The sequence below is a fragment of the Mytilus trossulus genome, chromosome 2, assembly GCF_036588685.1.
Source record: "Mytilus trossulus isolate FHL-02 chromosome 2, PNRI_Mtr1.1.1.hap1, whole genome shotgun sequence".
Taxonomy (NCBI): domain Eukaryota; kingdom Metazoa; phylum Mollusca; class Bivalvia; order Mytilida; family Mytilidae; genus Mytilus; species Mytilus trossulus.
In genome coordinates this window covers 2,718,052-2,735,301 of record NC_086374.1, presented here as the reverse complement: position 1 = coordinate 2,735,301, position 17,250 = coordinate 2,718,052, and the positions used below count along the sequence as shown (strand labels likewise).

General features: G+C 31.0%; 1 protein-coding gene across 2 annotated transcripts; it reads right to left on the bottom strand.

Moving 5' to 3' along the window:
• Positions 1 to 1,765: 1,765 nt before the first annotated feature.
• LOC134706269 (coiled-coil domain-containing protein 148-like) lies at positions 1,766 to 16,894 on the bottom strand. Of its 2 annotated transcripts, none has more exons than XM_063565041.1 (13): positions 16,854 to 16,894; positions 14,942 to 15,036; positions 13,910 to 14,297; positions 13,108 to 13,286; positions 11,231 to 11,426; positions 10,813 to 10,960; positions 9,363 to 9,569; positions 8,320 to 8,460; positions 8,013 to 8,131; positions 5,987 to 6,104; positions 4,910 to 4,960; positions 4,330 to 4,416; positions 1,766 to 2,600 (listed from the first exon to the last, which is right to left on the bottom strand). In XM_063565041.1, the coding sequence occupies exons 2-13, from the start codon at positions 14,994 to 14,996 to the stop codon at positions 2,439 to 2,441; spliced, it is 1,851 nt and encodes a 616-aa protein (XP_063421111.1). In that variant the 5' UTR covers positions 14,997 to 15,036; positions 16,854 to 16,894; the 3' UTR covers positions 1,766 to 2,438. The 2 variants fall into 2 exon arrangements, with proteins under 2 accessions (XP_063421111.1, XP_063421112.1); XM_063565042.1 differs by having other exon boundaries at positions 16,793 to 16,889.
• Positions 16,895 to 17,250: the final 356 nt, after the last annotated feature.

The following is a 17,250-nucleotide window of genomic DNA, read 5'->3' as shown; positions in this document are numbered from 1 at the left end:
TAGTTGTAGCAGCATTCACACATCTCTGTTCAGAAGATAGAATTTGATCCTGCAGTCCTGCTGCATTGACATTGAATGTTTTGCATAATTTTGCCCTATTTTCTACATTTAAAAATGCCTGTACCAAGTCAGGAATATGACAGTTCTTGTCCATTCATTTTTGATGTGTTTTGTTATTTGATTTTGCCATGTGATTATGGACTTTCCAAATTGATTTTCCTCTAAGTTCAGTATTTTTGTGATTTTACTTTTTACATGTTGAAGCATTGTCATTTTAATATCAATATTTGTATTTAAATATCAAAATCATATATAGGTAAGACATATCTCTGTGTTTATTATCATTATTTTGTCATTTATCTTTAAACCTTTAATGGATAGACAGAAACTAAGGATGACATTTTTTTCCCTTGTTTTCAAAATTCCAATAGGGGAAATTTTTTTTGGCGCACATAATTTAAATTCAAAAAAATATTCTAATAACATTGTATTCAATATGAAAAAATGACAAATAAGTGATGCAGGCTCTTTGAAGTCTTTAAAATAAAAAAAATTAAGTCCACTGAATTTATATGCTTTCTTTTCTGAAAAGTGCACAAATGTTGATTGACTTTATTGCAAACCCTATTGAACCTTTCCATAGATTCACCTGCAAGTTACCTGTCCATTTAAACTTTTGGCAGTTCTATTGTCCCATCTAACAAATACAACAGGTATTGTTCTCTGTATAGTTTATTCACTCAGACCTTTAAATTTCTTCTAAGAGAAATATATCACTCATTGATTAATCTACCAGAGTAAAAAATTATCTGCTAAATTGATAGAAATTACATGTTTCACATAAAAAGAAATGCCTGTAATTTCGTGTTTATTAAACATTCATAATATTTTTTTCAATCTGTTCACAATAAATAATAATTTAATCATAAACAGTTTGTTTTTAAAATAAAAAGTATTGTTCGTATAAAAATTTGCATCTTTTAGTTTTTGTTTAGTTATAGAATACTTTTAAGAAGGCCTTAATATATAAACATCAACATTTTTAAGGTTTTTTTATCAATTTTTTTTTGGAAATAGGATTAATGTTAAAATTTTTTAGGAATCAACTTTTATTAATGTTTGAATCAGTGTTTACATTCAACAGATTGAAAATATAAAACATTCAAACTCATATACAGTTTTTTATAAATAGTACACATGTTATTTCCGTTTAATTTAGCAGATAATTTTTTTACTCAGGTAGATTAATCAATGAGTGATAGATTTCTCTTAGAAGAAATTTAAAGGTCCTGGTGAATAAACTATACAGGGAACAATACCTGTTGTACAATGTATTTGTTAAATGGGACAATAGAACTGCCAAAAGTTTAAATGGACAGGTAACTTGCAGGTGAATCTATGGAAAGGTTCAATAGGGTTCGCTATAAGAGTACTGATGAACATCTACTGTCAAGAAAAATTGACATCCTAATATTCTACTTATATGAAACATGCAAAGGATGTAGTATTTAGTCTATTTCCAAATAGAATTTAGAATGGAAATGGGGAATGCATCAAAGAAACATCAATCGACCAAAGAGCAGAAAACAGCTGAAGACCACCAATGGGTCATCAATAAAAACTCAATGTAGTGGTCAACAGTTATTAACTGCTGGGCAGGTCTTAAAGTAACTAATACTGTAGTGTATAACACATTACAATACAATTCTTAACCAAATATCAATTCGTTCCTCAAAAGAGGCTGAGAAACAAGTGACAAAACTCATAATATTACTTAAATTTAATGTATAATTTAACAGCAATACCGTTGAAACAGATCTGAAAATTACTTTCACATTACAATTCATCAAGTATGAAATCGTTCCTAGCACAGAGTAATAAGTAACAAATATGGACGGATGAAAATGCAGCATACCACTCATTCTGTTTAAAATAAAATAGTTTTTATATCAAATAATTGTCAATGTAAATTTTCAACACTATGTTTAGATTAAAAACAACATATATAATGAAATTCAAGTTGGCTCACACTCAAATTTTGTTTAATAATCATAACCATATATTGGTTATCCCAGATCAGAGTTCCTTCTCCAGAGTTCTACAATGCACCAATTCATTGATAAAATGTCATTAATGGTTCTATGAATAATGGCAAGACATTAACATACAATTCTTCTTACAACAATTATAAGGTATAAATCACAAAATGTCAGTATCATGAAAAAGTATTCTTGAAAGTTGTATTTCAACAAAACTTCAAAGCAATATGTCTGAAAAGCTTTAAAGAATTGCATAGCTTTATAAATACATATTTAGTTTGATCCTTTACAATGTAATTGTTTGTAACTGTTTTGTGACATCACTGTCACCTCAAAGAAAGAAAATTGACAGCTAAACAATTTCATCAATTTCAATTTTCATGCTATTATTTCCCAATTTCATGTGTTGTTCAAGTTTTTTTTAAACACTGTAGATTCCATATCTCTCCTTGGTGGTTGGGGAGGTGGAACTTTAGACATTATCTGCCGAGCATAATCTGTGTTGTGTAATCCAGCATCCCTTAATCTGGCTTCTAACTTCATACGTGGATCTGATGTTATCTGTTAATATACAATAAAGACTTTTTTATTAGATCTAAAATTTTGACAAAGTTTAAACTTTGACCCTTTAAAAAAAATATAAAAATTTCAAAAAATTTGAACCAACCGTTTTATCAGAAAAATTACACTGGTTATATGGAATAGGATCCCAGTTAGGGCAACCAGTCCGGTACCCACGAATGTAGTTCTTAAAAAAAATATATAACTTTTGTTATAAATTGTGTTGTGTTATTATTTCACTAGTTCTGTAACTGAATGTAGATTTATTTGAAAGGGTAGGCTTTCTAGTTTCAATTTCTGTAAAAATTTTGATTGATTTAAATGTAATCTGGCGTCAGTACATAAAGTAAATTGCCTTTATTCTTCCCCAGAAGTAGACAGACTGACCCTGTTGTCAATAAAAACAAAATTTTGCAACGGAATGCCGGTCATGAGGCACTGAGATTGTACTTAGACACTTCAAAATGAATGCCTAACATGAACCAGAAGTCCCAAGGTGGCTATCAAAATTATTTATTGAACAGGATCCTATGTATTTACTATTATTTTCAATGCGTTCCAATGGGGCAAATAATTAGGTCCCGTTCCATATAGCAGTTTGACCTAATCACAAACTAATACATATAATGTAAGCAAACCAATCAAAGTTAATAGACCATGACTGAGGGGGCAGAGCCAAATAATCTCCATGGCAATGAGATGTGACAATGCTAATACATCTGCATACCAATTATCATTGATGTACCACAAGTGGACATAGATGAACCTAATCACAAAGTAATACATGTAAAGTAAGCAAACCATTCAAAGTCAATAGACCATGACTGAGGGGGCAGAGCCAAACAATCTCCATGGCAATGAGATGTGGCAATGGTAATACATCTGCATACCAATTATCCTTGATGTACCACAAGTGAATCTCCATAAACTGACCTAATCACAAACTAATACATGTAAAGTAAGCAAACCATTCAAAGTCAATAGACCATGACTGAGGGGGCGGAGCCAAATAATCTCCATGGCAATGAGAAGTTGCAATGGTAATACATCTGCATACCAATTATCATTGACATACCACTAGTGGTTCCCCATAAAACTGAGCTAATCACAAACTAATACATTGTTGATGCTGTCACCGTCGCCAGAAACAGCAAACCTATGTCTCGCTTTTTGACTCTGTCAAGGCGAGTCAATAAGAGGAGAAAAAATTGAAGAGGTTAAGAATGAGCAGACGACAGACAAGATTGGTGCTGACAGATGCCAAGTGATAAGAAAAGCTCACATTAATATAAATATCTAAATAAGCCTAATATTTATATCTAATACATTGGTTGAATAACATAGTTTTCCCAGTTGAATAAAAAATGATAATTTCACATGTTATTCCACTCCTCTGATGTCATACACCAATAGGCATTGTCAAGACGGGGATGACATTGGATAAAAGCAAATTGTGAAGCTGTAGAAAAAGATAAAGTTCCTAATATTTTCTACTTTAATTAAATAAATAAAAAAGAAACCATTTGTTAATGAAATAAAGTGAATAAATGATTAAAGAATTAAGATATAGAAAAATATTCAACTTGTGAACAAACCAAACTGATTATTAACTCTTTCCCTATGTGCATTTGTGAATTAATGTATTGTTCAGTCACTCGTTGAATATTTTCTTTATTTAAATTCTTCGATTAGTTATTCTATAAATAATCATTAAAAACTAATTGTTTACCTGTTTAGATGTAAACCCTATGACATTGAACAACGGCTTCTGTATGTCAATGTCGTCTTCATTTTCAGCATACCTATTCTGCCATGCCTGCAATAGTTTATTATATATGTGTTAAAATAAAAGAGACAGATAAAATGGATAGATATAGGAAGATGTGGTGTGAGTGCCAATAAGACAACTCTCCATCCAAATGACAATTTAAAAAGGTAAACCATTCTAGGTCAATGTACGGCCTTCAACACGGAGCCTTGGCTCACACCAAACAGCAAGCTATAAAGGGCCCCAAAATTACTAGTGTAAAAGAGGGATCTTGGTCTGAGATTGTTTTCATCAAAGTTATATGTTTGTTGCATATGCACTGTTTATATTTTGTGGAGAATGACGTTCACTTACTCTCATGCAATAAATAGTTTATATGTACAGCAATAATTTTAAAATAACAAGAACATGTATTACTACAGTTAATGTCACCTTTGGAAACAAAAAGGTACTATTTTTAGTACTACTTGAGTGTATTGTAAGCTATCGTTGGGAACATTTAACATAGAAAATCATCATGCTGTACAACAAAACAACTTACCTCAGTTTGTTGTAATATTCTGTGTGGATCACTTTCAGCTACAACTCGTACCTGTGAATAAATAAAAGTTCACTACATGGTATAGATATCTTTATTTTAAACTATGTTGTATATGACAGATTTTAATATACCTGTTAATATGAGGCAGGCATTACCTGTGAATGGGGATGATTTATTTAATCAAACATGTTAAAAAGAGAAATGGAAATATCGAAATGTTTCTGATTTAGGTTCTGTTGTTCTGAATTTTAGTTGTGACATTATTTAAGTTATGACGTCATATTCAATGTAAATAAAGAAACGCTGTCATCAGGTAACGTTTTTTTTATAACAAACAATTTTTAAAAATGAATTAGTATAAAGTTGTTTTTTTTTAGACTGATATATATATATTTTATTCAAAGTCTCATGCAAACAAGACCTGAAACAAAAGTTGATTTCTGCACAGATCCGGAAATTCAAAAACGTGAAAAAAAATAATGAACAATTTTGAGTTCATTAGTACATTTTTTGTACATTGAAAAATTCCAGAAATTTTCCCAATTTTTTTTTTTTTTTAATTTTGAATTTTCTACTGTAATAGGGGACTTTGTCCGCATCATATTCTTATCATTTCATTTTTGTTGCAGGAATTTTATTCTCTGGAAATCATCCAATTCATATAATCTAGAATTTGAATTGCGTCTATAAGAATCATAGGAAGATATCCTAGACATCACTTCAAATTAGTCATGCAGTAAAATGAAGAAACTTTCAAAACTACAGAAGTTTATATGTTTAAATACAAAATAAATTGCCACCTTTTAATAAGAATAGGAAAACAATTGTAACTAGTACTAGATTTTCCTTCAATGTTTTGCAATGATGAATTTGATTGTTGAAGGCCGTACAGTGACCTATAGTTGTTAATGTCTGTGTCATTTTGGTCTTTTGTGGATAGTTGTCTCATTGGCAATCATACCACATCTTCTTTTTTATATAGTAGATTTCTGATCATTCTTTGACTTCAAGATTATAATGATCTGTGGAGTTTCTAACTTGTTTGTCTTTCAAGTGGAATAACTGAGTAAAACACACCTGCTCTCTTAATGCCTCAAGTCTTTCTTCTTTTTCTATTTCTGCTTGCTTTTTTTCTTCTTCTAAATATTTTCTCTCCTCAATTTTTGCATCTAGTTGTTCGGCTCTATATTTAATCCTAAATGGAATACATTTTTTGTAATTTAACTATTGAGACAACTAGGCATTTGAAACATTTTTATTTCATTTTGATGTTACATGAACAGTATTTTTTGTATAAACCTGGGAATGATTTTGAAAATTTTGTCAGTTCTGCTAAATTACTTTTATATCATGAGTACCAATTTTCGTGGATTGAGGAAATTGTTCATTTTCGATGATATTTGATTTTGTGATTTTTCAAAAGTCTGCATACATTTCTATATAAAATTTGTAATTTGATGGACATTGAAATTTCTGGCTCCCAGGTTACCACAAAATCCATGAAATTGGTATCCAACAAATAATGAATCAACAGTGTGAACTATGTACAAAACTGTAGTCAAGGTATGATTATTGCAGGAAAAAATGCAGTGTTGGTGAGATTAGAGGTAAGGTTTTTTCACAATCATTATCCAAGTAAAGCATAGGGTTGTATATAAGGTACAGGTCTATTATTCAGTCTTCTTTTTCACAAAAGTTTGTGAAATTTCATTATAGACTTCCATTTTTTCTTTTCCACATATAAGGTAACACAAAATAAAAAATCAGGTAGTGTCAGGTACAGAAGCGTACAATCCATGAGGTCATCATCAATTTTGTCCCAACGTCATGGAAAAAGCCCTTCTACACTAATGGGTTGAAAAAGTTATTTATCTGAGGAATTACCAGAACAATCATAATGCTGTTATGCCACCATGTAAAGTGGAAACTAATAAATTTATTTGATTGATATATTCTATGAACAAGAGTGCACAGGCTGAAATGTCTCGCCTTCTTAACTAATAATTGATATTATGTTGATAGTACTAAACATAAAGCTTTATTACAACTGTCACATAATCTTAACATTAACCAAGAAAACTAAACATTGACCAATGAACCATGAAAATGAGGCCAAGGTCATATGAGCCATGCCAGGCAGTCATGTTCAGCTAACAATTCTTCCATACAACAAATATAGTTGTCTTATTGCTTAAGTTTAAGAAAAACAGACCAAAACAAAAAAAAACTTAACACTGAGCAATGAACCGTGAAAATGAGGTCAAGGTCAAATAAAACCAGCACAACTGACAAATAGATCATAGAATATTTCCTTACACCAAATATAGTTGACCTATTGCATAAAGTATTAGAAAAAAAGACTAAAACTCAAAAAATTAAGTTGACCACTGAACCATGAAAATGAGGTCAAGGTCAGATGACACCTACAAGCTAGACATGTAAACCTTACAATAATTCTATACACAAAATACTATAGACCTATTGCATACAGTGTAGGAAAAACAGACCAACACACAAAAACTTAACTATAATCAATGAACCATGAAAATGAGGTCAATGTCAGATGACACCTGCCAGTTGGACATGTACACCTTACAGTCCTTCCATTTACCGAATATACAAGACCTATTGCTTATAGTATCTGAGATATGGACTTGACCACTAAAACTTAACCTTGTTCACTGATCCATGATATGAGGTCAAGGTCAAGTGAAAACTGTCTGATGAGGACTTTGCAAGGTACGCACATACCACATATATTTATACTATTACTTATATTAAGATAGAATTTAAGATTACAAAAAATCATTACTTTTTTTTTTAAGTAGTAACCGAACCATGTCAATTATGTCAAGGACATTGGACATGTGACTGACGGCATCCATATACAAAGTATGAAACCTCCTGGTTTTCCACCTTCTAAAATATAAAGTTTTTAATAAGTTAGCTAACACGACACCGCCACCCCTACCACCACTGCCACAGCCGCCACCGGATCACTATCCCTATGTCACAGGCTCAACAAAAATGAACATTAAAAAATTACATGTACTTATACAATAAAAAAATTACTTTGAATCAGCCAAAATATACAAATGATTACCTTTCTTGATCAAATATGGCTTGTTCAGCAAGTTGTGCCTGCAACTCGTCATATCTCTTTTGATCTTTCTCTGCTTGTTTTTGTTGTTTCTTTTCAATTTCTTCATGGAATTTGGCTACCTATAAAAATATGAACATTATATAAAACTTTATAACTGAATAGATTGTACTTTTAATTAAAACAAAATCTACATACATAAAACTATAAGTGAGACTACCAAATGAAGTTCATATAAATATAAATTTGTAGTGCTTGTTATGATGTAAAACATGATTGCATGGAACAAATTAAATATTTTTTTTCATACTTGTTCTTTCTCATGAGCTCTTTTCTTTGTCTCTAATTCTGCCTCCATTTTAAGTCTTTCTCTAACAGCTTGAAGTTTTTCAGATTCCATTTTATGTTGAATTATCAAAGCTTCCATTTGCTGTTCTCTGAAATTGCGAATCTGAAAAGAGTAAAAAATTAAAATTTATAATCTTAATACTTTTGATATTTTTGAGTAGCTGGAACTTTAAAGAAAATAAAAAAAGAATCTATCTGAGGACAATAATTCCCTATCTCAAGCTTAGTATTTTTCCAAGTTAAAAAAGGGAATTCTCTGTGAATAACTTCCACAATAATGTGTTCAAACATCTGTGTTTTATGATAAAAATGATAAATTACTTTCAAAGGCCATGTCACTTACACTTTGTCAATACACTATCATTATAGACTCCTTATGGGTATAATAAAAGAACTGAGTACCAATATCCCTCTATTGGCATAGATTTTATTTATCCAAGGGCAATTAGTAAAATAAAATAATTTTGTGGGTTCTAAAAAACTTTTCTTTTAAGGGGCATAATTCTGGTAAAAATAGTTGATTTGTAAGTCACATTGCTAAAATAAACCTCAAATATAAGTTTCATAAATTTCTGACACAAATTGTACAAGTGAGAGGGATAACAATGTATTTTTCCATGTAACAAACATCTCCAAGGGGCATTACTTTAAAAATATTGTTGATCCACATTTGATTTTTAACTTGTCAGAGAAATTGCTGATATAATCTTTTGATAGAAGTTTGATAAATATCTATCAAAAATGTGAGTGTGTACAAGACCAGAACGTATGCACCCAAAGTATTTCTCCCTCCTTATGCATGGTTTGATAGACCATAAATAATCTGTTTAACACTATTTCCAAGGCAATATCAACAACCTTAAATTATGATACTCTCATCTTTCTCAACAGAAAAAAAATCATCTCAGTTACGTAGCTTGAGACCCAAATTATCAAGTAAAAAAATCAATGGATTTCCTATGTTATGAGCAATGACATAAAACTTTGTAGCATTGTGTGAATTACCTTTTGATGCAGGACTTCTCTGACTTGTCTCTGTTTACAGTTATACTCAGCTTTAACTTCATCTAACTCAGCAGCCATCTCAGACTCAGTGAAAATTGACTCCGCTTTGTGATACAAGGCTGATCTTCCTTTCTGCCAAGCCACCATTAAAGCTTTCTTTCTTTCACGAAAATATTTGTTAGAATCACACCATTCTTCATGTGACACCTGCATATAAATATTGTGTCAATAAAAGTTTTCACATATTTTTTGAGCCCCATATAACAAGACTTGAACATGCTATAGGGTGCTGTAAACAGTTTGTTTCGTATAAAAAACTAGGGTTTTTTCCCCAGTGAGATTTACATATTGATGGAATACCCTGCTATTTATATACCACTGAATGGAAAATTTGATTGTTTTTTATGTTCAATGTGAAAAACATATATTGAAGTTCAATTAAAATGCCACTTTTGTAAAGATTTTCAAAAAAAATATGTTTTTGTGACTTCCTACTATATGGGAGACAACTCCACAAACAGCCGATTTTCACCTGTTGCAAAAAACTCTTTTATTTGTCAGGTAAGATAGCGTCTCTCGGAGCAGGAAAGCGTACCCTGAAACTTCATTATCTAAAATCAGCCCGACAAGCTCTTCGAAATGCACCTTATTAGAAAACTCAAATATGTGCCAATGTTATTGATCCATGGGCCCAAAGGTGGTATGTTTTTAAGTTATTTTATGGGAAAAATGCCTCATTTGCAGCTTATAACTTGTACCAATATGCATTTTCAACCCAAAAATGTTGGATATATTTTTATTTATTCAAAAAATTCATGAAATTATCTTTCCGTTGATGTATAGATATCCTATATAACTATAAATACTTGACTTCTATATGATCGGTCCAAAATATCATGCCCTGTTACGTAGTGACGTCATGAAAAAAACTATTGAATGTACCCATAAGCTAGGTTTCAAAAGAATAATTCAATTGAACAAATCTATTTTAATACAAAAACAATTTCTTGCTTCCGTCATTCTTACTTTACATATAATTAATGTTGTATTCAATAATGAATTCTTCAATACTTATTTGTGAATCCTAAAAAATAACTTGACATTCCTCTAAATTCCTGTTAGTGATGAAATCCCATTATCTTCATACTGTTCAATCAGTTATTTTAGTTTTATTAATCACCATGCTTCTTCATGTAAAATATCTTAACTTACCATTCTATTTGTCATTTCATGGTCTATAATAACTTACCATTCAATTTGTCATTTTATGGTATTTAATAACACACTTTTAGGTATTGGTTTTGTTCATTGCTGAAGGACTTATGGTGACCTATAGTTGTTAACTTTTGCATCATTTGTTATCTGGTAGAGAGTTGTCTCATTGGCAATCATAACAAATCATGTTTTTATATTAACTGCTAGATGATATCAACACTAAGTATGTCATTACCAAATCAGCTCTAAGTTTCTTTGGTAGATGTCGCTGTAATCTGTCCATGATCATTTTACGTCTATTTTTCATCTCATGTGGATACTGCTCATAAATCACAGTGAATACATAGTGGTCATCATCTAACCAGCCCCCATTCCTTCCTAACCTAAAACATAATCATCAAATATTACAGTAAATATATAGTGTCCATCATCTGACCATGTTGTCCAAATTCCTTCCTAATCTAAAACGTAAATTCCTCTTAAAAGGTTCCTGTGAAGAAAATTCACTGTTTGACATTATCTTGAAATATAAAACACATCAAGGGTTTTCTATTACGACGAGGTGAAATTTTGTTATAGTTGATAATTTGAAAATTCAATTTTTTTTTAAATCAAATCTAACGACAGAAGATTTCATTAATGGAAGTACTTACTTTAAAATTTTAGAATGTTCATCTTCAAGATATTTTAACCTTTCTCTGAACTTTTCATCCATAAGAATAAACTCTTGTAAGACTGAGACTTTGAGATCAAAGTCTGAACACTCAAGATCATAAGCTTCCTCTGGAATACCACCTTCTACATGAACCTTCTGACTGTCTTCATTTGGAGTTATTGTAGCAAGAAATCCTGTAAATATATTTCTATTATACATAATTGGTAAGCAAGAACAAACATTACATCTGTTAACATTCAAATCTTAATTCTATACACCTTTGTAATTTGCATTGCAAAAAATCTATATCCCCCAAGGGTGACTGGGGTATAGAAATATGGTCACTTGGTCTTCCCCCGACCATCAGTAAAACGCTTGCCGTAGTGGGGCGTCTGTTTGGCTGTGCGGGGTGTATCAAGTTCACAGTCACGTCCAGTCAGAAGGGGGACGTTAAATTCCAATGCCTCGTGTAAAGAGAGTGCCACTCTCTTTGCACGTTAAGAACCCTTGCAACAACTCTTTGAGGGGTCCGTAGGTGGCCTGTTGCAAGGCAAAATTTCTGTCCCTATCCAAGATACCCTCATTTCCCAGTGGCAGTCCAAATTTACCTGACCATCATCCCAGATGGCCTCTATCGTATCAACCTACCTATTGTATTAATTTTGAACTTGTTCTCGTCCTAAATATGCATGAAATATTTGCCACTGGACGTTAAGCAACCAACAATCAATCAATCAATCAAAAAATCTACATTGTACAATCACCAATATAAGAGTTAATGACAGCATGATTTCACATCAAAAGGTTATGAACTTGCAATCTGTGTAAGAACATTTTACTTTCAATTGTACATAATTACTGGATTTCTTTTTTTCAGTAATCATTTTTTTGTTATCTATGTATTGTACAACTATTGAGTTAAGGTGGATTGGGACTATTCAACTGCACATAATTTCACACATGAATTATCATGCATACGAAAAGTTGGTGTCGTATTAAAATTCACTATTATTTTTTTTTTTAAATATTTTGATTGATTAAAATGTTAAATTATTTTGTCACTTAAACACTATTATTGTTATTATATGTATCAGTGAAGGACTCCAATTGACATTTCACCCAATTTCACCATTTTTCTGCCAAAATTTTGGGTTTTAAGGCAAAATATTTTTTTCCCTTATCAGTGACCTATGTTTTTAACTTGCTCATTCTTTGAAGCTATATTTCAGGTTTTTATATTACAGTTTTAACAAAGTGTCACAGAAGGTTTTTTGGTATTCCAATAAAAATAGGTCAACACCTCTATCATTTCATTGAAAAACTGCCCCTTTTATATACCACTTTAAAAGTAATATTTCAACCAATTTGATTCACTCTCTGTAAAAATTAAAATAACAAAAAAAAAAGGAACTTCTGACAGAAACTTCCGAAAGGCCAATTAGCTACCTTAAGTGCTTATCTTCTACTTATTTTTATCACATGTTTGGATTTCCTGGTATTGTCATTTTACAAACAAGTTTATAGAAATTTGTTTTTTGTTAAACATTTAAAATTGTGGTTTCACAAGTACTATTACCACAAAATCCAACAAATTGGCACCCCTGCAAGATAACTCAAGTAATCTGAAGAAACTACTAGGACGTTCACACCAGAACTTCATAATGAAAATAAGCAAGATTAAATTATAAAACGTCATCATGTATTTGAAATTTTTGAGAGACAGACAAAATGACAAAACAAAAATAGTACATTTTTGTTCTCTTGCAAAAAAGCAAAAAAATAAATTTTAAAGTCGTTATTTCGCACTCTGATTTGTTTTGTAATTTGACTTCCTTTAGCTAAAATTGGTATAGTCATTATCATAGTAAGCTTTACCCATTCCTAATTCCTGCTCTAGACAAATCTGTTGATGATGTAATTTTTCCAGCACCATTTTTTGTTGTCCCTTTACATTATCAATGGTACACTGAATTTCATTATGTTTTTGCACTGTGTCAGGTGAGCCCATTCGTAAATCTTCCATATTTTCTTGTAACCAATACTGCAGATCTTCTCTGTTAATTATATTTATCATAATAAGTAGTAAAAAAATATTAGTACATTTACAAGTATGATAATTAAACTTAAGCATGATAAGAATATCAATCTGAAATGAGTTTCTGTAACTCATACAGTATAACATCAGTAAAGGCTGACTAAACTTTTTTTTCTAAGAACATAAACTTGAAAACCCCAAAATATTTCTTTTATATTCCTTCTTAACCCTTGAACAACATGAGACCCTCAAGCTAATTAGTAAGGGTGATAAATGTAAGGATGTTTGTGTTGAAATAGCCTTTTATTCATTTTTTTATATAAATAAGGCCGTTTGTTTTTCTTGTTTGAATTGTTTTACATTGTCTTATCAGGGCCTTTTATAGCTGACTATACAGTATGGGCTTTGCTCACTGTTGAAGGCTGTACGATGACCTATAGTTGTTAATGTCTGTGTCATTTTGGTCTCTTGTGGACAGTTGTCTCATTGGCAATCATACCACATCTTCTTTTATATATTTTAATTGCCACTAAGTGAGGATAGGTAAAATTAAGTTTTAAACATTTTAATTTTTGTCTGAATCTTTTTCAAACTGCTACAGTATAACACAATATTTATTGCTACAAGAAAATGTCTCATTACCTTAGATTCCATACTGGTTGTGTGGTGCTTGCTTTAAACTTAGCAAACTCTATATCTAAAGATGCTTCAAAGTCTTCAAAATCTTCAAATAATGAACAACATTGGTTTCCTGGAGTCAGGTTAACTCCTCTATGAACATCTATGTCTGATTGTAGTCGTTTACGTAAATTGTTAAGTCGTATCAGTTCTTTATTCCACACAAGTTTATGTTGTTTAAGGAGAGTATTTTCCTTGGTTTGTTTAGACAATTGTTCTATTTTCTTCACCTTTAGAAGAGACTTATGAGCTGAAAACTTTTTCTCTGCAGCAAGTAGTCGTAACTTGTCATAATCAACAGCTTTATATTTATTACTTCTAACCCCATTCGTAGCTTTGTTTACAAGTGTGTCTAAAAAAAACCAATATAAAGTCATTTAGCATTTGAGATTTGCTTTTTTCTAAAAGGTTAATCAAACAATAATTATGCCCCATTTATTGGCATTATGTTTTCTGGTCTGTGTGTCCATCCGTCTGTTCGCCCCGCTTCAGGTTAAAGTTTGGTTAAAGTTTTTGGTCGAGGTCGTTTTTGATGAAGTTGAAGTCCAATCAACTTGAAACTTAGTACACATGTTGCCAATGCTATGATCATTCTATTTAATGCCAAATTAGAGATTTTTCACCATTTTCAAGGTCCACTGAACATAGAAAATGAAAGTACAGATGGGGCATCCATGTACTGGGGACACATTCTTGTTTTGGATATGATTTCAGGCAGAAACATGTTTTAAAATAGCAATTACATGGCCAAAACTATTTCTAACCTAAGTTGTATGGTGCTGTTTTGAATGATAATATTTAGTGTCAAAGATTGGCTATGGATTTTTTTGGAAAAAAAAGTTTGTTTCTAGTTTTTGGAGAAAAAAATAGTTTGTTTTTGACCCTGAGAAAAAAAATTGTTTGTTTCACCCTCAGCTGCTACTATATGTAAAGCTAATTTTGAAAGAAACAAATTGTTTTTGACATAGATTGAATTGTTATATGATCTAGATGTACCTGTGTCATGAGAAGTGTACTGCATGACAAAAGGATCCACTTGCTTGGATGTCATTTTGTATGACCAGGTCTGTAATCAATTATATATTAACCAGCTGAAAAAAGAAAACATTGTAATATCAATTTCTAAAGAAATGTATCTATCTTTAAATAATTTTCAATTGAGAAGTGCCATATGTAAAATTAGAATCAGTGCATATGATCTCAAAATAGAAAGATATAGGTATAAAACATTATATATAAAAAGAGACCAAAGGCTCTGTAAGAAATGTACTCTAAATCTGGTTGAAGATGAACAGTATTTTATAACTAGTTGTCCAGCATACAAAATTGATAGGGAGATATTTTTCAAGGAGATAAACTGTATCTATCCTAATTTTATATATCTTTCAAATGAGGCAAAATGTAGTCGTGCTTCCCATGTATTTAAATAACACAAACACGTTGATAGGTCTTAGGTTCTTTATTTCATCAGAATTGATGGTAATATTCTAACAAAAATGACCCTGAAATAATAACAATATAATTCTTATACAATTCAATAAGTAGTAATTATCAATTTACTAATGAAAATACATGTCTAAATGTTAGACGAAATGTTAATTAATGTATGTAATAACAATATGATAATTGCAATGATTTTATTTTTCTGATCCTACAATGTACCTGGAATTAAATATATGATATTTTTATAGAATGAAGATAATAACATCTGTCTGAACTTTTTTTAATGTTTCATTTTAGTATATAAAATGTTTTTCTGTTACAAATCATGATGTATTGTTTCATGTGTACATGTTATGCTGCCCATCAAGGGCCCTTAATTGGAATAATTAATATTCTTATTCTTATCAATTAGATATATCTTTACAATAATGTTATATAAATACATATACATTATATTATCAATATTATGTGAATGTTTCCACTACAAAAAAATCTCTAATATACATGTAAGATACATGTACAAGTTGTACAGTTATTTCTAGAATGCTGTAAGTAAGCTTATGGGCATTGAACTAAGATAGCCAAATTAAAGATGTAGCAAAGCAAGCCCCTATCTCTTTTATGATCAATTCTATATCAAATCAAAATATCGTAAGTTCAGTCCAAATGTCAATGGAACTTTATTCTAATCTGGCAATCTATTCAGCTCGGCTAAACATGCAGCATTTGATGCTTTACAATGTATTTCTAGAATTTCTTTAAATAAATTTATACTACAAGTGTTCAAAGGGATCTGAATCAAAGAGATTGAACAATTCCCAAAATCAAATAAGATAATCTTTCTGGCGAGTCTCTGCCATATTTTGATTTGTGTGAAAAACAATCTACCAACAAATTCTTATTAAATTGTCCAAAATACCAACATCATACCTGCCAACTTCTTCTTCTTTATGATTCAGCACTCCATCAACATACTGATGATAACATGTCGGGCACTGATTTTACTATGGCGCACATGTGTGCGTGGGATCTAATTTTTTATTTGCAGGGGATTTACCACATGGAGGCTCCCAAATGGAAATTTTGAAAGGGCAATTCTTCTTCTTTCTTCTTCAAGAAGCCAAAAACAACATTTAAATATAGTTGTAGGCCCCCTTACAGGTTTTGTAGGACTGTGAGAGTCATATTGCACCCAAAACCCCAATGGGCATTTTAAAAAATTGGCAGGTATGCAACATACAAGAGTAAACAAATGATTGCTGAGACAAATAGACTGAACTTGCATCTGATTTTTAAAAAAAAATGGGGTATAAAAATAAATAATTTTAATATTCAGAGCAAACAAAAAATCTAATATCGAAATCCTGTACCCAAACGCATGTGGAATTTTCAACAAAAACTCACTGCAGTTGAAACTCAATCAGTACATTCCACGAAGAAGTTTATACACCTAAAAATTGTTTACCTTCCCAACAATGACACCATTTTTGTGTTGTATGAAATTTACAACTCTATCAGGAAAGGACACGTTATAAATCCGGATATCATCAACACGAATGTACCCGTGTTAAAATGCCAACTCTTCTTCTTCTTCTTTAGTTTCAGAAAACCATCAACATACTGATGTTTACTTTCCGGCGCATGCCTGGTATAATTTTTCAAATTTATGTATTTATAAATATAGTTTAACATATATGTATTCCATATTTTTGTATATATTTGTTATATTTTTATTATCAATTTTTACAATTTTTTCTTTGTTTTCTTCTTCTTCTTTAAGGCCTTTAAGTAACCAGGCGAATAATCTTTCATAATGAAGGATCTTATCTTATCTTATCTTATCTTATTCGCCTGGCGTCGAC